This window comes from Vulpes vulpes, chromosome 3, assembly GCF_048418805.1.
Source record: "Vulpes vulpes isolate BD-2025 chromosome 3, VulVul3, whole genome shotgun sequence".
Taxonomy (NCBI): domain Eukaryota; kingdom Metazoa; phylum Chordata; class Mammalia; order Carnivora; family Canidae; genus Vulpes; species Vulpes vulpes.
This window is the reverse complement of record NC_132782.1, coordinates 6,757,341-6,784,725: the sequence shown is the minus strand read 5'-3', so window position 1 is coordinate 6,784,725 and position 27,385 is coordinate 6,757,341. Positions and strand designations below refer to the sequence as shown.

The 27,385-nt window shown below is 39.9% G+C and overlaps 1 protein-coding gene across 9 annotated transcripts in view; it reads left to right on the top strand.

The window, feature by feature from the left end:
• Positions 1-27,385, top strand: part of ITGB6 (integrin subunit beta 6) — a 128,893-nt gene that overhangs the window by 38,122 nt on the left and 63,386 nt on the right. Inside the window, exons 2-8 of one of the 9 annotated variants that reach the window (XM_072751693.1) lie at positions 15,361-15,442; positions 15,917-15,969; positions 16,153-16,310; positions 16,488-16,563; positions 17,298-17,377; positions 20,446-20,650; positions 21,268-21,514. In XM_072751693.1, the coding sequence (XP_072607794.1) occupies positions 16,503-16,563; positions 17,298-17,377; positions 20,446-20,650; positions 21,268-21,514 (593 nt within the window). In that variant the 5' untranslated portion in view covers positions 15,361-15,442; positions 15,917-15,969; positions 16,153-16,310; positions 16,488-16,502. Of the gene's footprint in view, positions 1-15,360; positions 15,443-15,916; positions 15,970-16,152; positions 16,381-16,487; positions 16,564-17,297; positions 17,378-20,445; positions 20,651-21,267; positions 21,515-27,385 lie in introns of all 9 variants that reach the window. The other 8 variants (XM_072751692.1, XM_072751694.1, XM_072751695.1 and 5 more) reach the window with 8 other exon arrangements.

Here is a 27,385-nt window from a genome sequence, read left to right as displayed (position 1 = left end):
AATATGTGTGATTTCTCTTGCTGAGAGTTAACGGGTACTGCTAATATGACAGTGGTTTGTTGTCTACATTTATAATGGAAGGAAATGTTTAATTTTAATCTGGGAATAGTGCAAATTTTTTTTCCATTTTAAGGTCTCAGATCCTCCCCCCTTAACTTCTGTTAGCAGGGAGACCTCAGTTAAGAACACGTATATTGAAGGATTATTTCTAAGTAAAACATAAACTATCAGAGATTATACGGACCCCTATTCATGCAGTATGAAGGTGACCCCACTGTCATGCTGGGAAGGTGTCCACGGAGCTTGCCCACCACTGTAACTAGCACCTAGCATCATGTCACCCACAGCAGATGTTTGGTGCGTATCTATTGGTCGATTGTAGGAAGACAGGGTTGGAGAGACGATAGAGGGAGATTGGACTTGACTCGCTAAAGGTCCTTTCTGTCCTAATGTTCTGAGACTCTACGGCTTTCTGACAAACGCAGAAGGAATTTTCCTGAAGCCAGCTCAGAGGGTTGTGGCCGCCAGGAAGTGACCGCAGGAGACAGTGTGGGGAGTGGGTGGAACAGAAATGCAGAGCAGAGGGGGTGAAGTGGGATGGGTGTTGAAAACTCAGCAGTGAGCCTTAACTCCATCCCTGAGATAAAGATCCAGATCAGAATGGGGCGGCCACATCCAGTGACCACAGAGGGTAACCAAAGGGCAGAGAAACAGCTGAGGCTGCCCAGCTGTTTTTTTCTGCTGTATGTCTATCAGCATGGGCAATGGACAGGAAATTTATTCATCAAGATTCTGGCTCATAATTCTCTTGATGAGGAAATTATTTGTAAGCCTAAAGTCTTTTTGTGTTTCTGACAAGAGTCATTAGCTAAAAGTGTTGATTGAGGGTGCCCCCTCCGCCCTCCCCCCTAGGAAAGAAAGAAAGCTGAACTCACACAGTCTTGTGAAGTTCCTGGCAGGACCAAGTGTTAGAAACTAAGACAACCATGATGTCAAGCAATTGTTAAGGTCAGTAACGGTTGTAAACCAGACACAGATGAATGCATTTATTTCAATTGAGACTTTTACCCAATTTAACACTTGCATGTCGGGGGCCTCATGTTATACAAAAGAATAATAAAAATGGCTATTACTTTTAAAGTATGCCAACCATGTGTCAGGCATCATATGTAATTTTGTAATGCTCACAACCCTGCGTGCCTTCCAGCCCCTGTAGTGCGTTAAATGGTGGCTGCACCAGAAGATGGGTCTACTTAGAATCTGTGAATGTGATCTTATTTGGAAAAGAGCTTTTGCAGAGAAGTTAAGGATCTTGGGATGAGATCATCCTGGATGAATTCTGGTGGGCCCTAAATCAATGACAAGTGTCCTTACAAGAAGAGGGGATGATACAGACAGAGGAGAACACAGAGGAGAAAGCTGCGTGCAGAGGAGGTGTGGGAGCGGTGAGTCACCACTAACTCAAGGAAGGCCAAGGAGTGCTGTCAGCTACCACAAGCTAGGAGAGAATCGTGGAACGGATTCTCCCTCAAAGCCTCCAGAAGTCAACCCTACCAACACCTTGATATCAGATTTCTGGTTCCCTGTGAAATCTGTGAGGAAATAAATTCCTATTGTTTCCAGCTACCTGGTTTCCTCTAGGATCTACTCAAGGCTCTGAGAATCGGGGACTATTGCTCTCCTGTTGAAAACTGTCCATGCAACTGTGGCCAGTCACTAACTAGCTAGGACCTGGGTCAGGTATTCTTACCCCTCTGCTGCCTGACCAGACACATAACTAAGTAATTCAAGTTGAAATAATCCTATTAGGATAACAATAATTCAGTACAAGGGTTAATCCCATGACTGGAATCAGACTGCCCGGGTTTGAAGCCAACTTTTCCACTTAGTAACTATGAGACCACAGGCAAGGTATTTTACCTCTCACTGTGCCACATTTTTTTTTCTTGCATATAATGGGGAGAACTCAAGAGCCTAAGGAGATATAACAACAGGTTTGATGTGGTTTCCTGTGTGGGGTTCTTGAACAGAAAGAGGACATTAAGTAAACCTTCAGTAAATCTGAATAAAATATGGAGTTCAGATAATAATAATGTATTAATATGGGTTTATTATTGTAAAAATGCATCCATAATAATTTAAGATGTTACTGATAGAGAATGCCTGGGTGTGAGGCATATGGGAACCCTCTGAACTAATCAATCTAAACTGTTCTAAAATATCAAATTAAATTAAATTAGTTTTTTAAAATGGGAGAACATCAGTACCTTACCTCAGAGTGTGAAACAAGATTTAGAACAGTGCCTGGCACATTGTAAGGGCCGTTTGCTATTATTGTTTTAGGATTAGTATCAAGACCATGGTAATTATGTTTTCCGTGTTCCATGTAACAGGCTAAATATTTTTTTTCAAAACTAATATGGTGCTATATCATAGAGGATATACAATTAATAAATTAATAAAATACTCAATTTGCCTGAACTTCAATAAACAAAGATGGCTCTACTCCCCAAATGGATTCATTCAGCCCCACTGGGGCTGCCCAAGAACAACATTTTTATTGCTAAAGAATGACATAAAGCTGACCACTGTAAGAAGTGAGGTTTCCTAGGAGAATAATGGTGTCAAGGAAGGACAACCAGATTCAAGCAGATCATTCCCACCTCACCTGAAGCCCCATATCTTAAGTGTCTGAGATAGTTGAAAGGACAGCAAGTTTGGAACAAAATGTTGCATACTTTCTCACCTGAAGCAATGCTTCCTACCCAAAGAAGAAAATGCTGTTGTCTTAAAGGGAACTACTCTTCTAGACCTTCTGCACTCAAGACAGGCTGATGGGTACGTAGACGAGAGCTTGAGGATGAAATGCTGTACGAACAAGAAATCTGCAAAGGGTGGACACAAGCCATACTGGGGGTCCTCTGTGTCATAGAGAAGTAACGTGCAGTGTTTCACAAGGGAAACCAGACTACGTCATTCGGTACAAAGAATACTTTAAATTACCAAGGCCAAGGCCTGGGTCTGAGTTTAGAGATTTATGAGTTGTCACTAACCCCATGTTCTTTACCTGAACTATCATCTAAATGGACTTGCTCTTTGGACTCCCCTGAGAAAGAGAATTTTCTCCAGGAAAACCCATCTTGAAAGGTCTTTGAATTAGATGATGCATTCAAAATGCAGCAGGAAGCAAATTCACACCTGGATTTTCTCTGGAAATCTGGCTACAATTTTTAAGTTTGATTCTGGGTCTCCCTGACAGCAGCCTAGGTAAAATTTCAAAAAACTTTGAATATCGCCATTCTTTCTTCTAGCACTTCTGAAACTATTAGTGGAAATGGATCTAGGAATGCTAATAAGTACATGAAGAAAAAAACTTTCCCTAAGCAAATCATTTTTTTGTTTAATTGGTTTTTTAAATTGTTAAACAAAGGTAAGCAATTTTCTTCACTGTGGGGCACCTTAAAGTGTTTAATAGGTTAATGAGCATTGTGATTTCTGATACGGGAGATTTGATCCTCGTATTAACAAAACCATAGGAACATTTCACCATCAAGGCAAGCATTAACAGCTCTCTTCAGAACAGATTTTGGAAGATAATATTGATACATTATTATGATCTGAAGTCCATACTTTATTCAATGCTCTTCCTGCAGTGACGCACAAAAAATAAATCATTCTATTGGATAACATTTAAATCCTGTCTTCCTAATCCTTGACTGCCTAAAGTTTAGACCCTAAGCCATTTCAAAATTAATTTACTCTGTGCAACAAATATCCAGTAATCCACCAAGGTCTGGACTGAGACAAGGGCCAACAATGGCCTTTTCCATGCTTTGGGGCCTTACTCTATTAATGCTCAAAATGTCATAATTTTATCAATGTATAGAAATATTTGCCAAAAACCAAAAACTCTTTCAAAATATTTGCAACTAACACAAATTTTCTTCTATCAAAAAACCTTCATTATATGTGTTTTGGTTGGTACTTTAGAACTTTGAACTCCTTGATGAGAAGAAAATTATTCACTACTTAAAAAAATGTTTGAAACTACTGTTGAGCCCTCTGCTACCCTAGACATCAGTAAAGACCCTGGTATAGTCTCCTCGGCTGTCTGACCAGGGAAGGTACTATCTGCCAGCACAGCTTCACGCAGAGTAATTTTGAGACAACAGGTTGCAGGACAGGCGTAGGTTTTCACTCTTCCTCAAAGTCCCTCATGCCTGACAGCTCACTGGAGACACATTTTGTCTCAAAGTCATCATGCACAGCAATATATAGATTCATTGCTTCTGCTGTGTAAAAATCCAACATACCGTCTTTAATTCACATGCCAGCCAAATTTGTTTTTAAAGCTTTTAGGGGGATCCCTGGGTGGCTCAGCGGTTAGAGCCTGTCTTCTGCTCAGGGCATGATCCTGGAGTCCCAGAATTGAGTCCCGCATCAGGCTCCCTGCATGGAGCCTGCTTCTCCTTCTGCCTGTGTCTCTCATGAATTAAAAAAAAAAAAAAAAAAAGCCTTTAAATTTTTTTAAATTTAAATTCAATTAATTAACATATAATGTATTATTGTTTTCAGAGGTAGAGGTCAGTGATTCATCAGTCTTGTATAACACCCAGTGCTCATTATGACACGTGCCCTCCTTAATGTCCATCACTCAGTTACCCCATCCCCCCCACAACTCCAGCAGCTCTCAGTTTGTTTCCTATGATTAAGAGTCTCTTATGGTTTGTCTCCCTCTCTGATTTCATCTTGTTTCATATTTTCCTCTCTTCCCCTATGATCCTCTGTTTTGTTTCTTAAATTCCATATATGAGTGAGATCATGATAGTTGTCTTTCTCTGATTGACTTATTTCCCTTAGCATAATATCCTTTAGTTCCATCCATGTCATTGCAAATGGAAGATTTCATTTTTATGATGGCTGAGTAGTAGTCATATATGTATTTATATATGTATATTTATATATATTTATATATTTATTTATACATTATACATTATATATTTGTATATATAATATATATGTATATATACATATATACAATGTATACAATATATAATGTATATTGTATAAATATACATATATACAAATATATTATATATGTATATTTATGTATATTATATGCATATATATGTATGTGTATATTATATATGTATATTATGTGAATATGTATATATGTATACATTATATATGCATATTCATACAATATACATTATATATTTATATCTATCTATCTATCTATCTATCTATCACATCTTCTTTATCCATTCATCTGTCAATGGACATCTGGGCTCTTTCCATAGTTTGACTAGTGTGGACATTGCTGCTATAAACATTGGAGTGCAGGTGCTCCCTCCGGTCACTACATTTGTATCTTTGTGGTAAATACCCAGTAGTGCAATTTCTGGGTCACAGGGTAGTTCTATTTTCAACTTTTTGAGGAACCTCCACACTGTTTTCCAGAGTGGCTGCACCAGCTTGCATTCCCACCAATAGTGTTCCCCTTTCTCTGCATCCTCACCAACACCTGTTATTTTCTAACTTGTTAATTTTAGCCATTCTGACTGGGGTGAGGTGGTATCTCATTGTGGTTTTGATTTGTATTTCCCTGATGACCAGTGATATTGAGCATTCTTCCATGTGTCTGTCGGCCATTTGTATTTCTTCTTTGGAGAAATGTCCATTCATGTCTTCTTCCCGCTTCTTGATTGGATTATTTGCTCTCTGGGTGTTGAATTTGAGTTCTTTATAGATTTTGGACACTAGCCCTTTATCTGATATCTTCTCCCATTTTGTGGGTTGCCTTTTGGTTTTGTTGACTGTTTCCTTTGCTGTGCAAAAGCTTTTTATCTTGATGAAGTCCCAATATTACTACTAAAGGATTTTCTTCTTTCTCCTTTTCCAGTTCCTCTTTTAAAAGATTATTTTATTTTATTTATCTGAGAGAGAGCAGAAGTTGGGGGGAGGAAGAGGGAGAAACAGACTCTCAGAGCCCCACATTGGACTTCCTGCTTAACTATTCCAAAACCCTGGAATTGTACCAAAGGCAGCTGCTTAACCAACTGAGCCACTCAGGGGCCCTTCCTTTTCCAATTCTTGAGACATTACCAGGTTAATGACATTTTGAATACCTTGCTAGAGTGATTTATTGGTTACTCTTGTCAATGGTTAGAGTATTTGATGATGCTCAATCCCTCTTCCTATTTGACTTTTCATAAACTTACTGGTAGGATTCAGTGAGTAGGTATCAGCAACAATCAGAAAAATCCATAAAATGGGAGGTGAAAGTAAATCCTCCATGGATCTCCTCAAGGAGATCCTTAAACATAATCCTTGGTGACCATTTCTCCCAGCTTTTTAGAAAATAAAAATCTTCTCTACTGTTGCAGCTACGTAAATTACATCTTCAAGGTCAAAAGAAGTCTGAAATGCTTTCACTTTGCAAGAAGTTTTAAAAATTAAGATAGGCCCTTCTTACAGTGGCCTCACGAGGAATGTATTTTTAAAAAGTCAGGGTAGATTCTTTTCCTATTGAAACTCACCCCAATTGTTTACCTGTGCAGCTAGAGAGGACTGTGGGACCGTGGGGATTTTCCAGGCTTTCTTTTGCTCCTCAAATGCGAAGTCGTGGGGAATTCAAGAACAGAGATGCCAGCTAATTGGACTTTCACCAGCTGAAGGAACGTTAACAATACAAGTGTGTAGACAGTCTCACCATGGAACACTTGCTTGCATAGTTCTGATCCTTCCTGTTCTACCAAAGAACACCTTCTGCACAGTTATGATTCCACATGACTCCACAGGTTATTAGAGCCAACTAGAACTGACTGTGACTCTTACTGGGGACAGACATTATCTGATATCTCTATGACATGTGGAGAAACCTATTGATGATGGTGGGGTTAGCAAGTAGAGACCTCCATTATTCTTGATGTCTTCCTTTAGCCCTTGATTTCTCTCCTTCCCTACATGAATCCCATTTGTAAATCCTGTCTATCGTGAAAGTATGTCCAGAATCTAATCACTTCTCCCTACATTCCTTGTCTGCACTTTCATCATCTCTGGCCTCAACTACTGAAGTAGCCTCTGATAGGTCTCCCTGCTTCCATCCTTGTCTGCTTACAGTGAACCTCTCAAAACATAAGCTATGTCATGTCCCACAAAACCCCATAAAAACTTCCCTCCTTTCTTAGAATACAAATCCAGAGTCCCGCCCATGGCCTACAAGGCTCAGGTGACAAGCTCCCCACTGCCCTTTGCCCCTCTGGTCTGTCCCCTATTATCTCCTCGTGCTCACAAACTTTGTCCAACCCAATCTCACCAGCCACCGTGTCTGTTCCCAAGTACTGCTGCCCAGGATCTTATACTTGATCTTCCTCAGAGAGCCATGTGTCTCCTTCCTTTACTTCCCCAGGGTGTTGCCTAATGCCATCTTATCAGAGACTTCTCGGGCCGCCCCACCTCAGTCATTTTCTGACCTCTTACCATTCTTCATTTTTCTTAGCGTGCATCACTGCTTGACATCTTTGTGGGTTTATTGTCCATCTCTCCCAGGAACGTAAGCTCCATAAGGGAGAGACTTTGTCAGTTTTAATCAATGTATTTCCAGAACAGTGCTTGGAACACAGTAGGATCTAAATAGATATTTGCTGAATGAGTAAGTGAATGAATGAATGAATGAATGAATGAATGAATGAATCAGAGTCAATTTTTACCAGTAATGCCACTGCCCATTGCAGCTCCAGAAGTAAGACATGGTGCTCACCAGAGAAAAATAGTTGCTTAAAACCATGGAATCCTAACCTCTGGTCAAACCATTTGAATTATCTTTTAAAAAGAAAAGGAAAACAAATGCTTAGCAGTTTTGCAAGCTGTGAATGAGCAAATCACTTTGCAGTCTGTGTGCTCACATGCACTTCTTGCCGTGGCGTACCATTTCCTTCATAGGTAGGAAAATAGGTCCACAAAGAGAGCTCTTGAGTCCAGTTAGGATAAACTCATATTCACCGATATTTTATGAAAAATCTTGTCTTTGGGATTTTTCTACAAACTAAAATGCAGAAGGAGCTCAGTTCTTTTAGACTTCAAAATAATTTCCCAAATCTGAAGTGAATGAGTCAGTCTCTCAGGCAGGTCTAACAGACAAGATGTACATCAGACTTGGCCCATAAGAACTACCTTCCTTTAACTGCAAAGTTGGGTGGAGAGCGACTGTATCTGGAGGACCAAATATAGTCCTGAGTTAATCCTGAATCATTTCCTGGCTACAGGACATGCCTGTGACCGCCCTCTCCTGGACTCAATGCCAGGCTTGGCTCCTGCAAGCGGTGTCACCTTCCCCCAAAGGGGCAGGCAACACGCTTTGTTTCATTTGTTTTTTAAGTGATTTGTACCAGACTTCAATCAGAGAAAGAATAAAAAAGGATTGTGTGATCCAGGACCACATTTCTGTCTCATTTTTGGCAGTGAATCATCCACAAGATGAACAACAAAATAAACTGAAAGGAAGACAGCTGGATACAGAGCTAGAGCTGGAACACAGAGTCTAGAGATTGAGAGGCAGACATGTCTAAAGCTCCTTGGAGAATTTCACTGCTTGCTGACAGCTGCTTGATGATTCTATGAACATCTTTTATCTATCGGGAGGCAGTTTGCCTGGGGATGCTAAGCTCAGGTTGGAGGGAGCCTTCCGTCTCCAAGGCTCTGCTGCCTGAGCAGCTAGCTCTGTGACACTGGGCAGTGTACAGAGCTTCTCATGCCTCAGTCTCCTCACCTGGTAAATGGAAATAAAACAGTTCCTACTCATAGGAGTATTAGGAGAATGAAATAAGGCAATAAAATAACGCCAAACGTTTAACAGTGCCTGGCAAATGGGAAGAGCTCAATGTAACAGTAACTACAGTAAACATGAACCCTGAGTGAAATCAGGGTGGAGTTGGCCACGAAAGGGATGAAGGCTCAGCCCACGTCCCACCTTGTGCAGGTGTCTGGGAGTAGCTGAGGGCTGCAGGCAGCTCCAAATGAGGACGGGAAGCCAGATAACCAACAGGAAGCATTTCCTGTGAACTGCCTAAGGAGATATCAAGAAGAATGGGACTAGAATTTCCAAGTCTTCCATTGTTTGTCCTGTTTTTTTTTTTCTTTCCTTCTCATTTTAACGAAATAGACACTTTCATGTCTAATTTATTTCCAATTCTGCATTCCTTTTCTTTTTTTATCTAAGAGTTACTTATTTATTTGAGTGAGAGAGAGAGAGAGAGAGAGAGCACATACATGTGAGCGAGGTGGGGGGAAAGAGAATCTCAAGCTGACTCCCCGCTGAGCACAGAGCCTGATGTGGGGCTCAATCTCACGACCTGAGCCAGAATCAAGAGTTGGACCCTTAACCAACTGAGCCACCCAGGAGTGCCCCTGCATTCCTTTTCTTAAAGGGGGCACCCCAAATCATATAATCTTTAGGCCTTTCACAACTAGATTCACCCCAGAATGATATAATTAATCTTCACCATAATCTTGAAAAGTGGATATTATCACCATCTCTTAGACTAGGAAGTGCTCAGAGATCAATGTTATCCTCAACAATACAGTGGGGCTGCTATTTGAACTCAGGTCTCACTACATACAAAATGTAAATTCTTCCCACTATACCCAACTTCCTCCCATCACGAGCATCATGAAGACTTCAAAAAGGGAGCTCCAGACCCAAATCCATGTCCACACAGCATCATTATTCACAATAGCCAAAAGGTACAAACAACTCAAACGGCCATGAACAGTTGAGCAAACAAAATGTGCTTTATCCACACAATGGAATATTATTTCTGAAAGAAAAATGAAATTCTAAAGCATGTGGGTGAGCCTCATAAACATTATGCTAAATGAAGTAAGCTATACATAAAAGGCTTTATGGTATAATTCTATTTATGGCAAGTTACCTCGAATAGTCAAATTCATAGAGATAGAAAGAATGAATGGTGGTTGGCAGGGGCCAGGGACACAGGAAGTTATTGTTTAATGGGTACAAAGTTTCAGTTTAGGATGATAAAAATTCTGGAGGACAGTGGTGAAAGTCACACAACAATGTGATATACTTAATGCCAACAGTTTACACTTAAAAACAGTTACAGTGGGATCCCTGGGTGGCGCAGCGGTTTGGCGCCTGCCTTTGGCCCAGGGCGCGATCCTGGAGACCCGGGATCGAATCCCACGTCGGGCTCCCGGTGCATGGAGCCTGCTTCTCCCTCTGCCTGTGTCTCTGCCTCTCTCTCTCTCTCTCTCTGTGACTATCATAAATAAAAAAATAAAAAAAAAAAACAGTTACAGTGATAAATTTTATGTTCTGTATATGTTACCACAATAGATAAAGTGAACTCCAGACTAGAATGTAGGGCCTAGGCCACGAAAACTTTCTCTAGCACTTAATACATTGTGGGCATTATACATTCGGATGACAGGATGACTGAAGACCATATCTTCTTTAAAAGAATTTTTTGGAAAGTCTTAAAGTATGGAGGTGTCATATTTGAAGTGGATACAAAGGTATCCGTACTTCCCAAATCCTACACATCCGTAAGTCAGCCACAGGATGCTGCAAACGACCTCCCCTGCAGTATAGCACACACACAGCCACATCAGGGCCAGAGCCTAAGACAAAGCATCCATTTCCACTCTCTTCTTTTAGCTACTCACTATGAAACATTTTCTTAGAAAGAGAACAAAAAAAAAGGGGGGGGGAAGAAAAGAAAAGAAAGAAAGACAACTAGAGGTAGACTTGTTATTGGTACTTGAAATAAAGCTGGTAACAGCAAGACCATCCCCCAAACCAGCAGTCTTCACTGGTTCCCCAGGGTTTGAATTGGATACCAGCCAGTTCTGATACTCAGGAGTGTTTTGAGGTGCCCTGGGGCTCGCCAGCTAACATTCTCTGATGTTGATGAGTGGCTATGTCAGGAGAGATCCAAGCCAATTACAGTGAGTCAGATGGGTTCACATGGCTTCCTGAAGCCAGGGCTCTGCTGAAGACAGCCCGTTGCTAAATCTCAGAAGCAAAGGCTCGTTGAAGGACAGAGTGCAGGAGGGCTTCCCTGAGCTGTGTTAGTCCACCGGCCCCCCAACTCAGACCCTTTGAAGAAGGTCAGACTCCTGGAGGGAGTCAGAGCTCCCAGGCTGGGGGCGTGAGCAATCAGGACAGTATAATTCTATCTGTGAGTCTGACCAGCCTTTATAAAAATGTACGTGGTATGATAGGACCTCGTGATTTTAAAGAATATAGACTCCCTTGACTTCCTACAAGTAATAGGAACTGGTTATAAGGATACACATTGCCCTAAAACAGACAGGATTCTGGGAGACCCAGGAAGAGCAGGCCTCAGAGAGATTCAATCTGGAAGGGCATTTGGGATCTGTAGCCTGGACCATGCTCCTTTCTTCTTGACAGAGTGAGTTTGCCAACTTGACTGTGGTGCCCTGTTCATGTGGCTCAGGGTCCCTTCTCTGCTACTTTGACTATGATACTCTCGATTCACCACCTCATCTGCTCATTATAGCTTTCTTCTGCTTTGGGCCTCTTCCTTCTTGTACCTCTCCATAGCTGTCAGTTCCCCCTGACGATCGATCCGCTCCTGACGCATCATGTTCCCTCCAACCTGGTGTACCTCCCTTCACAGGGGTACAGAGGATGGGTACTTTGCAGGAGGAGGTACCAGGCACCACATCTTCAGCAAGCAAGAATGTTTTCTCTATACCTTGCAGTCTGTTACAAATTTTCAGAGTGGTGCCAAGGTGAAAAGAGTGGATGGACGCTTTCTTGTAGCATTGTTTTGCTTGATATTTCCTCTTAAGTATTTTTTTCACCCTGCCTTTTAAGCTTTTCCTCAGCTGTCCTCATGACCCAAGCAAGGGACACCTTTTCCTTCTTCTAACTGCATTATGTAGTTTCCAGAAACATTCATTGATTCACTTATCGATTTATTCAGTATCTATGGAGTTCCTGCTTGTAGGAGGTGAACTTCTAGACAATAAAGACATAAAACTCATCCGTTTACTTGATGAATATTAACTGACTACCTGCAAAGCACCAGGCTTATGCTGTTGGCTGGGATTATGAAGACAACTAAGACACAGTCCCTGCCTGATAGGTAGTAAGAATTCAATAAATACTGGTTGAATAAGCAAGTGCCTTAAAGGAGGTCCCAGCCTCATGGGCAAAAGAAGCAAGTATTAGGCAATTAAAAGCAGGATGAGAAGGGTTGTCCTGGAGAAAGTCTGCAGGAAGAGGCCTGGAGAGACCATGACATCCTCCTGTGGGCACTGGTCTCCTCGGAGAACTGGCGGTGAGCTGAGGTAGCCAGTGAGAGGAATGAGGTGAAGGCAGGGGCCTCCGTGCAGCACTTATGGCACGAGGAAAGGCCTGGAAGTAGGGGAGGGCATGGACATCGAGGGGCTGCAATTAGAGACAGGATAAATAAAGCAGGCAATTATGATTTTAAGAACTGGGAGGGAGGTCTATACGTGCTATGGTCCAGGGTCCTCAATTTAAACACGGAGCGAACTGAGCATCTGGAATTCCTCTAGGACCTAGCTGCTGATGCCTGCACCCAGTTGGCAGAGGGACAAGAAGATGGTCCTGACCTGGTGTATACAGCTCCCACTCATATTCTGTTGGCAAGAGCTAGTCTTTGGAATTCTTTCAATTGCAAGACAGGCTGGGAGAGGTAGTCTGACTGTGTTCCCAGGAAGAAGAGATTTTCAGTGGCAGCTAGAACCTTAGAAGTTTCTAGGAAGTGGTCACATCCAGAGTTGTGCAGCCAGCCATCCTTGATCCCAGTTCATCCGAAGCACCTGACAGTGGTTTGCCAGAGAGATCGGTTGACAGACAGACAACTCACTGACCACAGCCACACTGGTCAGTCCAGGGTACTTCAGGTACCTTAGGCAGTCTTGTGGCGGTGTAAGATCTTATCTTCCAAAATGGCACTTGACAATTGCACGTTCAGCCTATAGAAAAAAGTGAATTTCAAGCAGAAAGTTGTCAAGAACTGTGAAGGGCTTGAGATTTTCCTTGCAGGCTAACAAGTTAGCTCATCACAGATTCATGGATGCTGATAGATACAGGAGGAGCCTCGGTCAGAGATAAAGGATTCCATAATTCACAGCAATAGCAGGCACCAGAGGGACAGCATTTTCTTCCACCAGTTCCCCAAGGTCTACTCCCATAAGGTGACACAAAGGGGAAGAGGTGGCACCTGCGTATGTGATGTCCTGTGTTAGAAGAAAGGAGCCCCAGGTTTAGGGTAACTGAATCCCTTAAAATGGGCAATAAGGATGCTGCTCCTGTTCTGGAAGGTGACATGATCTCTGTCTTGCAAAACTGTAAGTAATTTGTTCTTAGCCCTACAGATAGACCATATCTCTACCTTCAAAGGCTGTTCATTTGACAAACCTCCTTGAAAAGAGAATCTAGAACAAAGGTGGTCGTATCTCTGCTTGCAAGATGTGCAAAAATGTGAGAGCTACTTGAAGAACTGTCTCCAATAAAGAGGCTCATTTTCAGCCAGGAGTGTTCTTCAGACGACAGCTTCCTCTACTGGACCCTCGTCTTCCTGACTTCTAGATATTGGCAGACCTCAGGGCTCCTTGTCAGAGCTCCTTGTCTCCTCAGGGCTCCTTGTCAGAGCTCCTTATCTACACTCCCTTCCTTGGAATCTCATTCAGCCTCTTATCTTTAAATCCATGCTGATGATCCCAAATTTACATTTGCACTTCCTCACTGCCCCTATTTCCAGACTCGGATACCATATTGCCTATGTGACATCTTCACTTGGTTATCTTCCAGAAGTCTTTAATCTTCTTTTTTTTTAAGATTTTATTTATTAATTCATGAGAGAAACAGAGAGAGAGGCAGAGACATACGCAGAGGGAGTAGCAGGCTCTTCGTGGGGAGCCCAATGTGGGATCCCGGGATCACGACCTGAGCAGAAGGTAGATGCTCAACCATTGAGCCACCCAGCCATCCCATTTTATCTTCTAGCAGTCTAGAGCATAACATATTTTTGAGTCCCATTCTCCACATGAAAACTGAGCTTGCCCCAGGGTAACCCCTCTTAGGAGAGAGTATTATATATTCAGTTGCTCAAGCCAAAAATTTCTTTCTTCCATATCCACACCAATATTCCATAAGCCTATTCTGTTTTCAAATTACAACCTGTATCTGACCATTGCTATCCTTCTATATCACCAACATCCTAGTCTCAACCACCTCATCTCTGTCCTAGACAACTGCCATAAATTTCTCTTTTTTTTTTAATAAGAAACCCACAAGAGGAAGTTTCTTTTTTTTTAAATTTTTTTATTTATTTATGATAGTCACAGAGAGAGGCAGAGACATAGGCAGAGGGAGAAGCAGGCTCCATGCACCGGGAGCCCGATGTGGGATTCGATCCCGGGTCTCCAGGATCGCGCCCTGGGCCAAAGGCAGGCGCCAAACCGCTGTGCCACCCAGGGATCCCCTGCCATAAATTTCTAATCGGCCTCCTACCTTCTAATCTTGCCCCATACATTCTAACCTCCATGGCAGCCAGAGTATTTCTTTTAAAATGTAAATTAAATAATATTATTCTGCTGTCAAACTTCCAATGATATTCCAAACACATTTAGAATAAAATTCGAGGTCAAGGCTACATACGCTCTGACCTCTGCAGCTAAATCTGACCTCATATGCTACCCTTCCCCTCCCTCCTTGCTCACTGTCTTTGAAAATGCTGAGCATGAAGCTGTCTCCGGGCTTTTGCACGTTGTTGCCCAAGTCAGAGCTCTTTCAGATGTCAACTGAGCAGAGAACTCATCCCTGGCAATCCTAAATAAAAGAATACACCCTCTCTATCCCTCTTTCCTTTTACCTAGCTTTATCATTTTTCTTCACTTTCATTACCACCTGATTTTAAGCAGTAGCTTAGAATATATGCTTCATGAGTTAAGAATTTGGCTTTGTTCGCTGACATATCCTCTGCTTCTAGAACAATACCTGGCACAGCGTAGATGCACAATAAGAATTGGTTGAATGAATGAATGAATGAATGAATGAATGAATAACAGCTAATATGAGATACAAATATGGAGATGATATCAGGGGCACAGATATATTAGTGCCTCAATCTTTCGTCTTTAAGCTAAATCCACTGATTTCATACAACTGTATTTTTCTCCCAAAAGGCATATCTTTCAGCTCTTTAATAATTCTGGTTTCTCTCTCCAGGATTCTTTCCATGTTCTTTCATGTTCTTGTGTATGATGGAGTTCAAAATTGAACATAGCTTTCTGAGAAGAACCTGAGCAGTCTATAATTAGTTTTTCCTCTCTCCACAGGATTCGCATGCTTGTCTAGAAATACACCTTTAAAAGATAATCTCCCAGGACATATGCCCAGCCACAAAGAAGCCTGTCCAAGGTCAGAGAGTTTAGAGAGTAACAAAGCGAATATTTGATTCTTACCTACTTTCAGGTTTTACAAATCCCCAAACACTCTCCTGAATACATTGAGAAAAATATATAATCAACCTCATGAATTTAGCCATAGATTGTATCTATTTTAAATTGGTCACTCTTCCTTTTAACAAGTAAGTACTTGCTGTGTGCCAAGCAGTGAGCTAGAGGCTGGGACAGGGAGAAGAGCCCTTGGTCCTTATCCAGAGGGATGCCGCACCCTAGGCACCACATTCCATCGTTGTTGTTGTGAAATTATATAATCTGGCTCTAATTTCATTTTCATACGTTATATTTATTTCCAATATCACTTTTTAATTAAGAATTCTATACTCGCGGAAAAATACCTTTCACCCGGTTTGAAAAGCAAGGGAGCACAGTGTTTTGCTTTCCTTAGCCTGCCTTCTATTTTAATTATAAAATGATTTTTATTTTTCAGAGTTCATTTCAATTTTCTGCGAAGGATCTAACAATGGAATATAGAAATCTCAGGTATCTTCCTTTGGCTCATTTTTAAAACCCTCCTTGCATATAACTTCTGTTTGTATTTTATTTATCACCTTTACTGTTGCTATTAAATTAAAATTCTTTTAGAAACAACTTTAGATTATATTTCCATCTCTCTTTTGACATTTTATTGACCAATATTTTACTAAAGATATTAACTTTCTCTAGGGTGCAGAGAGACTAAGAGAACTTACACAAAAATTTCTACTGAATGAATATCCCCACCTTCTTGGTGATTGTACACCTGCCTTCCTTATAAGGAGAACAAGGAAGTAAATCATGTTGAAGTTGCTTTTAAACACAGCTTTCCTTCTTTACCTGTCCAGGTAGCCTGTTTTCATTTCAGTCTTAATGAAAACTTTTAAATTTACATCTCAAGTTTCTTTTCAAAGCAGTGTAAGTAGTCTTTAAAATTTTACACCTCAAGAAAGAAAGACTTTAACGATGTTCAGCTTTGGTCTTATAATGCTGAAGGTAATTCATTTTTTAATCTGTCTGCACAGCGAGAACTGAAACGAATGGGGATTGAACTGCTTTGCCTGTTCTTTCTATTTCTAGGAAGGAATGATCACGTACAAGGTAAGACCTAAGCTCTCCGATATATCGCTTTCATGGTATGCTTGACAAGCCTGTCATTTGGTTCAGAAACTAGATCTGAAGTCATTTTTTTATTTGATCTGTTCGATTGCTCTTTTGCCATTGACCGAACAAATTACAGGCAGAGGCAGGGCTGTTCCCACAGCAAATGCTCTAGGCTTCAGGTAAACAAATACAAAGGTTGCTTGGGCATCTTAATGAGGAGAATTAAACAGCTTTACTGCACAATAGGGCTCCTTAATACCTTAGTGACAACTACCTTGGTAACTTTTCTAGCTGTTCTATTGACAAGGTCTTCCACTCGAGAGGAATAAGCTTGAGAAAGAAGAACTTATTTTAAAAATAAAAAATCATATGTTTCAGAGAGGAGCATTTTTTACTGGTTACTAGTTTTTAAAACTTAAAATGGGTGATAGTGAATGAGGATAATAAATATAATGAATGACCTTAAGCTTCTGAATGCTGAGATATTTTTATGTTTTAAGAAAAAAAAAAGAATGATCACTTTTGGATAAAAAGACACATATTCCCAATGTGACAGATGTCAAATATGAACGTTTTAGTGAGTGGCTAACATTTTAAGGACTGATCTTTGAAAGCTAAAATCATCTCTGATGTTGCTTCGTTCAAGAACTTTAAGAACTGTATTTCTTTCTCGTAAATGAAATGCCTGAGAGTGTGCTGAACCCCTTGTGTCTTGCTGGGTTTAAACACAGGTGGCTGTGCCATGGGAGGTGCAGAAACCTGTGAAGACTGCTTACTCATTGGACCTCAGTGTGCCTGGTGTTCTCAGGAGGTAAACAAACAACCTCAATGTGTTTGTAGAAACTTCAGTTAAGTGTATGTGTTGATTCCACCAACAGTAGTTCTAACAGTGTCCTGCTCTCTGTGGGGAATAAGAGGGAAACAAATTAAGAAAGGAAAAATGTAAGCATTAGAGGGTCACAGTGTCATTCATGCGATTACTTCCAAAAACAACTAGAGGAGGTAAACGAATGTCAAATCATTGTGTAAAATACCTAACTCGGGATCCTTTATTTAACTTGATTCCTCCTCTTACATTAAAGTCACTTCTAACTGGTTACATGTCAAATGCCAAGGTTCTGAGTAATCAGAGACCATGGAGATGGTATTTTTTGAAGCTAAATATACATTGGACTTCAATATCACAGTTGTAGTCCATCTGGAAACCAGGACCCATTCGGAACCACTGTTAGGTTCTAAGAGAAGTCTTCTAGGTTTGGGGAAAAACTTTACTGTTCAGACAGTATCCAGTTCTTTTAAAAATTAAGCTTTCATGAGCTTGGTGACTCCGTACATACTGATGACAGAGCCCCAAACAGACATTCCTTATCTGATCAAACTGAAAAGTATGCAAAAGCAATATAAAGGGGTGGGGGGCACTTGTAACAAGGAAGCCTGCGTCGCTGCCTCCTGTGCCACTGTAAGGCAGTCTGTAAATGATTCCTGGTAAGAAAGAGCTGCCTTAACTCTTTCTGGATTTAAAACTGTTCTCTACTGAATCTCATAAGGAGTATCTGAACACAAACGAAAGCATACAATGCCAAGTTCAGCAAAAACGGAATAGCAGGCTCAAAGGGGAATAAACCCGGGTACTTGGCTCAGGAAGAGGCTCTAACTATTCAGACTCAGATTCCAGGTTGAATGTGTACCACGGAGGAAGGCCTCACACTTTTCACAAACCTAGCTTACTCCCCACCTACTGCCTTGACTGATGGACCATACACACAAATGTGAAAGAATTATGCTTTTTTGGAGGTCACGTATCAAAAGCAGTTTTGAGAATATATGAAGAGGGAAAAACTCATCTAATTTTTTAGTTGACTCCCTGAAGAAGACAATATTAGTTTCATGCTTAACAAATCAGTCTAACTACATGCCTACCTGTAAAATTCTTATTTAAATGTATTTTTTCTGGCATTCATTTAAGAGAGCTTCTTAGGTTACTAGTGATAGCTTTACTTGTGGAGGATACTTGTTAGCCAAGTCACTGTCAATTTTTTTTTATCACTGTCAATTAAAAAAAATATTTTATTTATTTGAGAAAGAAAGAGCATGTGTATACATAAGTAAGGGGGGAGTGGCAGAGGGAGAGGGAGAAGCAGACTCACTACTGAGCAGGGATCCTGATGTGGGGCTCCATCCCAGGACCCCAGGATCATGACCTGAGCTGAAAGCAATTAACTGACTGAGCCACCTGGGCACCCTACAAATCACCATCAATTATTAAGGCCAGATTATTCTAAATGTGCTCTAACAGTAGAAGTAGTTGAGGCAACTGAAGCAAAAAATACATTAGGCTTCTGTTTAGAGCAGATTAAAAAAATAGGTTCTATGGTTAACACCACCTTTGATGTATTGGCCAACACTGGTTATAGGTGGTAGCAGCCACATTGTGCCGAGAAGCATCCTGAGGCCTTGTCAAGCCACTATTTGCCTTGGATGTATGGAGGGAAGTTATAGTGTTTGCTATACTTAGTCTAGGGCTTTCAGGGGTGCCTGGGTAGCTCAGTCAGTTGAGTATCTGACGCTTGATTTCAGCACCAGTCATGATCTCACGGTGATGGGATCCAGCCCCTCATTGGGCTTTGTGCTCAGCCAGGAGTCTGCTTGAGATTCTCTCTTCCTCTCTCCCTCTGCCCCTCCTCCTGCTCATGCTCTCTCTCTCTCTCTAAAATAAATAAATGAATCTTAAAAAAAAAAATCAATTTCAGAAGAAATGTAACTTTTCTTGTTGGGAAAACAGCTAGAGTGGCTTAGAATTCCAAGAGATTAGAAAAAACATTATGGGTATTGTTTGCCTTCTTTCTAAGCATGATAGTCAATGAACCTCAGCTTTGACTTTGCCTACAGGTAAAGGTAAGACGGGTCAACACTGCAGGGTTATAATGGCCACATCTCTGCCTGGAAATATTCATCTCATTGTCTGCTGTTATCAAGTGGATCAGAAAGGGCCTGGGAAACTCCTGAGTCATACACAGAATAGCAGTCTCTTATACCATGTTCTCTTTTGCTTCCCTTCCTCACTTCCAAATCTTGAAGAAAAATTCTAAAAGACCCTGAATCAGAACACTTTTAGACACTGAATTTAAAGTCCCCAAGAGTTCGACTTTAGTGAAGTAAGGCTACAGTAGAAGGATGCATCTATGAATTAAACCACAATGGAGAGCTAGATTGGGAGATGTCACAATCTTTTGCCCTATCAGACCCCACAAGAAAGGCTCTCTTTGGCACCAGAATTGAGAGCTAAGATAGTCCAGGAGCCTACAGGTCAACCCAGACAGATAAATTCATGGGATGATATTAACTCTAGAACGCAATTGTTTCCAGGATCTGGTAATGGCATAGAAGAAGATTTTAAAAAGTGAATATTAAAAACAAAATAGCAACACCAACAAATGAAAGACTGTTAGACAAATTCAAGTGGATATAATGTTTTTTAAGATTTTGTTTATTTGAGAGAGAGAGAGAGAGAGCACATGAGAGGGAGAGGGGGAGGGGGGGAAAGGGAGAGGCAGGCTCCCCACCGAGCAGGGAGCCTGATGTGGGGCTCAATCCCAGGACCCTGAGATCATGACCTGAGCTGAAGGCACATGCTTAAGCAACTGAGCCATCCAGGTGCCCCTCAACTGGATATAATTAAAAGGAGAATCTCAATTTTACTGGCATAATTCTCTGGTTATTCTGCTAAAATTTGATTTTAGACCTACAATTAACATCAGGCACATGGGAATATGATATACTGAGTATCCCAAGATGTCTAACTAGTAAAACAAGCAAAAAACCTTTTTGTCTTATAAATAAATGGAGATTTGTTTTCTCTCTCTCTCTCTCTTTTTATAGAATTTTACCCATCCATCTGGAGTTGGAGAAAGATGTGATACCCCAGCAACTCTTTTAGCTAAAGGATGTCAACTAACTTTCATCGAAAACCCCGTCTCCCAAGTAGAAATACTTACAAATAAGCCTCTCAGTGTAGGCAGACAGAAAAATAGTTCTGACATTGTTCAGATTGCGCCTCAAAAGTTGACTCTTAAATTGAGACCAGGTATGTTATGACTTACACGAACACTGGCTCGTGTAGATAAATCTAATGCCACGTATGCTAATGCCATTATTAAGCTAATATATCTTGTACCATATTACATATCATTGATTATTATGACTCAGATTTCCCATTCTTGAGGAAATAGAGACTCGCTGGCCTAACACTTTTCTTCATTCACATCGGTCACTTGCACTCCAAATGCATTACTAAAATAAGCTTATCTAATAGTAAGCATTTGAATTACTCAGATGTTTTTAAGGCTTACCTCGCATCTCTTTAAGTGTTGTAATGTAGCTTTAAACTCCTCTTTATTTTCTTCTCTTTTGCTAAAACCACATACAAAAAATTCAGCTTATCTTCCATCTAAATGGATGCTAGTTCTCCCAAGGAGATATAAAATATCCTAACTTTTACCTCCTTCAGTAGCTCTAAACTCACTGCTGAAAGATTTTCCTGGGCTCACTCATTTGTAAACTTTACCAGAGAGTTTATGAAATCCCAAGTATCTTCAGTAAGCTCTTACTGAAATGAATAGCCAGGTGGCCCAGTAATTGGCCACTCACAATTAAGTCTCAACGTGTTTTTATGGATTTGCTTTTCTCGCGGGGGCTTTACAGGCAGTGAACAGACTCTGCAAGTGCAAGTCCGCCAGACGGAGGATTACCCAGTGGACTTGTATTACCTCATGGACCTCTCGGCATCCATGGATGATGACCTCAATACAATCAAAGAGCTGGGCTCCCTGCTTTCCAAGGAGATGTCTAAATTAACCAGCAACTTTAGACTGGGCTTCGGCTCTTTTGTGGAAAAACCCGTCTCCCCTTTTGTGAAAACAACACCAGAAGAAATTGCCAACCCTTGCAGGTAAGTAAATGATTCTCTGGCATCTTTGAACACTGATTTTCTATAGAGATAGCCCTGCTCTGAGCTCTGCATTAGGCAGGAGCTAGCTTCCTAGCATTTTCCTCCTGCCAGGTTGGATCTTCACAGCTCTTTCAGTTGCCTGGGCTCTTGGGAACCAAGGTGGACCTCATTGTAATACTTGGTTCTACTCTTGGGTCCTTGCAGCATCTCACATCTGTCTTCCTGTGTAGCATCTTTTTCAGGATGTGGCAAATTTGGCTTTGTGTTCTGCAGACTAAGGAAGTGAGTCTTTCACTGTAGGTTCCAATGGCCTGTCTCCATCCACAGCCCCTCAGAGACCTTCTATGCCCAATGACCACCACTTCCTGAGGCTACTGGACAGTAGCTCACACTTTCTCAGAGTGTCTGTCTCTACTATAATGACTTGTGCCAAAACAACAATTTGTGCATCTCCCTCTGACATACTTTGGGAAATGTGGATTTCTCTTATTGCTCAGAGACGGACTTTGCAGCCTTCACTCTATCCAATTCAGTAGGAAATTAAGCATTATGGACCCCATTAAAATCTATTATTATCTATTAAAACCGTATACTATCCAGGTGATGGTCAAGGGCAAGTTGCTTTGTGATGACTTACCTGTATAGTGAATGTCATGTTCAGAATAAGTTATTCAATATCCTTCTATTAAAAAGAACTACCATTTGTTCTATGCCAGACCCTGTGCTAAAGATTTCACATACATGACCTCATTCAATCTTCATAATAACAGGTTTTTTCATACCTATACTCAGAGGAAGTAACAGAAGCTCTGCAAGGTTACTAATTTTCCCAAGGCCAAATAACTAATCAGTGATCTGTACCAAAATCTGAGTTTATCCAAAACCAAGCCCCTTACTACTATGAATCTAGTATATATGCAATGACTTTCCAAAAGTATATTGACTTTTAATACTTGTATATACCCAAGGCATCAATCTCTAAAGGACAAGCACCTTTATAATATTTAAAAGCATCTCAGTGTGATTCCCAACTAGAATCTGACATGATCCAAATCATTTGACCATGAAAGGAACTCATCACTGATTGTAACTGTTAGGAACTATGTTTGGTTGCAAGCATCAGAGATAGTGGCTTAAAAAGGGAGCATTTTTTTCTTTCTCACGTGCAGGGGGTCTAGAGAAAGGCAATTAATTCAGGGCTGGGTATGGCAACTCCACAAATCAGGGATCTGGGCTTTTTCTGCTTTCTGTTCTACAATCATTGGCTCTTGGGTTTTATCTTCAAGGCCCAAGGAGTTTTCTGGGATGCTACTCATCACTTCTTCCTTCCAGGCAGGAAAGAAAGAGGAAAAGAGGGGTGGATCAATAAAGGGCACTTTCTCCCCACCTTTTATTTTGAGGTAAAATTGACATGTACCAAGATGCACACATCAGAAATGTTTGATGAGTTTTGACAATTGAATATACCAACGTAATTACCACCTAAAATGTGATGTAGAACATTTCCATCACCTCAGAAAGTTCCTTCGTGCCATGTCAGTTCTACTCCCCCAGACGTAACCACCTTCTGATTTCTGTAATTTAGATTGGTTTTGCCTATTCTTGGATTTATATAAATGAAATAATATAGTATATACCTTTTGTTTCTGGCTTCTTTTGTTCAACATAATGTTTCTGAGATTCATCCATAAGTTTGTGTTTATCAGCAGTTTGTTCCCTTTTGCTTTAAGTAATAGTTCACTGTATGTATTTACCATATTTCATTTATTCATTCTTTCATTGATGGACATTTGGATTGTTTTCCTTTTTTTGGCTATCATGAAGAATGCTGCTATGTTTACCTGCCTATAAATCTTTGCGTGTGTGTATGTTTTTATTTCTCTTGGATAGATACCTAGAATTGGAATTGCTGAATTGTATAATAAGTGTCATTTTAATTTTTAAGAGAACTAGCAAAATATTATCCAAAGTAGATGTGCCATTTTACATTTCCATCAGCAATGTGCAAGGGTTCCAATCATTCTAAATCCTTGATTACACTTAGTATTGTCAGTCTTTCTAATTTTAGCCATTCTAATAGCCATGTGTCTTATTAAACTTTTAATTTGCATTTCCCTAATAACAAATGTTGTTGAACATCTTTTCATGTGTTTTTCTCCCATTCTCATTTCCTATTTTGTGAAGTATCTTTTCAAATTTTTTTACCCATTCTTAAAAATTCAGTTTTCTTCTTAATAGTGTATTATGTGAGTTCCTTTTACATCCTGGAAAGAAGTTAATTGTCAAATATGTGCTTTATAAATATTTCTTCCCAGGTTGTGGGTTACATTCTTATTTTTCTAGTAATGCCTTTGGTCAAGCAAAAGTTTCTAATTTTGTTGGAGTCTGATTTGCCAATTTTTAATTTTATCATTAGTGTATTTTTTGTCCTAAAAAATCTTTGCCTACCAAATATTCCAAGTACTCTTCTTATTTTCTTCTAGAAACTTTATGGTTCAAGCTCTTGCCTTTGGGTCTATGATCTAATTAGTTTTTATATTTGGAATGAAGAAAAGGCTTATTTTCATCTTTTGTTTCCATGCAAATATCCGTTTGCTCCAGCACTATTTGTTAAGCAAGATTTTCTTTTCCCCATTGAATTATCTTTACGCATTTGTTAATAAGCAATTGAGTGCATATGTATGAGTGTAATTCAGGACACTTCATTCTGTTCCACTGATCCATTGAATATTCCCACGTAACCACCAATGCCTTACCGTCTTTATTACTGCAATTTTATGAAAAGTCTTGAAATCAGAAGTGTAAATCCTCCAACTTTCTTCCTCTTTTGTTTTGCTATTCTAGATCCTTCACGTTTCCACAGAAATTTTAGAATCAGATTGTTAATTTCTTCAAAAAATATGCTGAGATTTTGATTAGAATTGCATTGAAATCATAGGTCAATTTAGGGAGAATTAAAAATACTGAATGTTCCAGTCATTGCATATGACATGTATTTCCATTCATTCTTTTCTTCTTTCTTTCAGCAATGGTTTGTCATTTTCAGGGTAAATATCCTACACATCCTTTGTTTAATTTATTCCTGCACTTTTTTTAAAAATGCCATTGTTAATGGTGTTTTCTGCTTGTTTGTTGATAACATATAGAAATGCAATTGATTTTGCATACTCGCATTGTATTCTGAAAACTTGATAAATTTTCTCATTAGTTCTTCTTTGATTTTTTTATAAATTCCTTAGAATTATCTGTGTACTTGATCATGTCATTTGTGAATAACAACTTCTTCCTCTTCCAATATTTATACCTCTTCATTCTTTTTCTTGCTTTATTGCACTGGTTAGGGTCATCTTAAATAGAGGTAGACAGGGCAGCCCAGGTGGCTGAGTGGTTTAGCGCTGCCTTCGGCCCAGGGTGTGATCCTGGATACCCGGGATCAAGTCCCACGTTGGGCTCCCTGCATGGAGCCTGCTCCATCCTCTGTCTGTGTCTCTGCTTCTCTCTCTGTGTGTGTCTCTCATGAATAAATAAATAAAATCTTTTTTAGAAAGGTATTTAAATAGAGGTAGACAGAGATGTCATTTGTGTTGCTTGTGATTTTAGGAGGAAATCTTCAACATTTCACCATTGATTATGTTGTTAGCTAGTGCTTTTTGGATTACTTTTATCAGATCAAGGACATTCCCTTCTATTCCTTGTTTGGTAAAATTTCTTTAAATCTTAAATGGTTGTTGAACTTTATTTCCTCCATTTAAGGAGTTTTGCCAGAAATTTTCCCCACCTACTTATATCTCATTGGCAGGACTTTGTTACATGGTCACTGCTAGCTGCAAAGAGAAGCATTTGCTACCCCAAATAAAGTCAGAATTCTGTTAGTAGGGAAGAAGAAAAGAATGGATACTAAGTGGCATCTAGCAGTTCCAACAACACTGAACAAACAGATTTCTAGAGAACAGATTTATGTTGTATAATAAATAGTAAGGTATGATTACTGTTATCAATTGTTTGATTCGCTTGTGTTTTTTTTTAAGATTTTATTTATTTATTAGACAGAGAGAGAGAGAGAGAAGCAGAGACACAGGCAGAGGGAGAAGCAAGCTCCATGCCGGGAGCCAGACGTGGGACTCGATCCTGGGTCTCCAGGATCACACCCTGGGCTGAAGGTGGCGCTAAACTGCTGAGCCACCAGGGCTGCCCTGTTTGATTCGCTTGTAAAGGAAAATAAACTTGGTTCTAACAGCCTCCTAACTGCTTAATATAAAAGCATTTCTAATGCTTTGGCTTTTCTTTTTTTTTTAATAGAGAATGTTGTACCTGTTTAAAATCTATGCTATTTAGATCTTTGGTATGCTAGGTGTCTTTCTCCTGGAATTATAAGCTTTGGTAGAGAGTCCAGTAATGTAGTTTCATTTAGGATTTCAAAGTGCTACCTCTGCCTCAGGGAGCTTGTTTAAAATCATTCTTTCTGTCACAGGTCAGATAAGATGTAGTAATATGAAGTACAATAATGACAATGGGAAACAATGAGTAAGGAATGTTACCAGAGAAAACAAAATTAACAGATGGCTCAGCTAAGCAGGCAGCTGATTATCTAACAGTAAGACCCTGTCTTTAATCAGGTTCCTAAAAAAAAGAAAGAAAGAAAGAAAGAAAGAAAGAAAGAAAGAAAGAAAGAAAGAAAGAAGAAGCAATTTGGCTTTTCATAGCTCTGACTGCATTTCATTCATTCATTCATTCATTCATTCAACAAAAATTTGCTGTGCTCCAACTATGTACCAAGCATTGTGCTAGGAGTGGGGATATCTGGAAGAAAAAGATTTGCACCCAGCCCTCAAACAGCTGAAATTCTTTGGAGAGCAGGAATGCAGTATAGCACAGTGATGTAAGAGCATGGGCTTTGCAGTCAGCCCTGGATTTAGTTCTGATTCATCTACTCACATAACATCACCTTAAGTGAACTATATCACTCTCAAAGCTTTAGTTTGGAATAACCATACCAATCACACAAAGTGGTTGTAAGGATTGGGTGAGATAATGAAGCATTTGGTAGTAGGCTTGACCATGAAGCACTCCATAAATGGTAGCTACTACCAATACCAACAGAGTGAAGTTGGGGAGACCAGAGCACTGCACTTGGTGTGGTGAATGGGGCCCCAAAGAAGATAACATATTTGATCCTGGAAGGTCAATATTTTCCCATTTTCTAAAAGTGTTTCTTTTATTCTTATTGGCAAAATGCATCATTAGTTAAAATTATAAATAATGAATTCTTTCCTGCAACATTCTATTTTTCCCTTGCCCATCACATCCTTAATTCTCCCACTTTCCCTGTCCAGATGCCACCTCCCAGACATATACACACCAAGAATGCAAATACCAAACATAAAAGTCAATCCTTTGATCAATCCAAACCTTATAATTATGGAATAAAATGTACTTTAGTAGGAAGGCAATGAGAGGTAAAAGGAGAGTGTGGAGGTTTTTAGACCTGGGTTTAAATCATAACCTTGGACATACTCTCTTTGAGTTTGGTCTCTTCATCTATAAATGGTGATAATAATATTCACGTCCTAGGATAATTGTGAGAACTGAACAAGCTCAGAATATAACAAACATGTATTAATTTTCTTCCTCTCATCAACTCTTGGTATCACTAGTTATTTTAAGCTAGAGTCCTCACACTTTTAGATCTCAGGACTTTCTTATATTTTAAAAATTAAGACCCCAAGTTTATGTGGGTTATATCTATCAATATTCAGCATATTAGAAAGCAAAACTGAAAATTTTAAAATAATAATTCATTTATTTAGTAATTATAATAAGAAACACACTGTACATTACTATAAAAGCACATCTTTGTTAAAAATAATTATA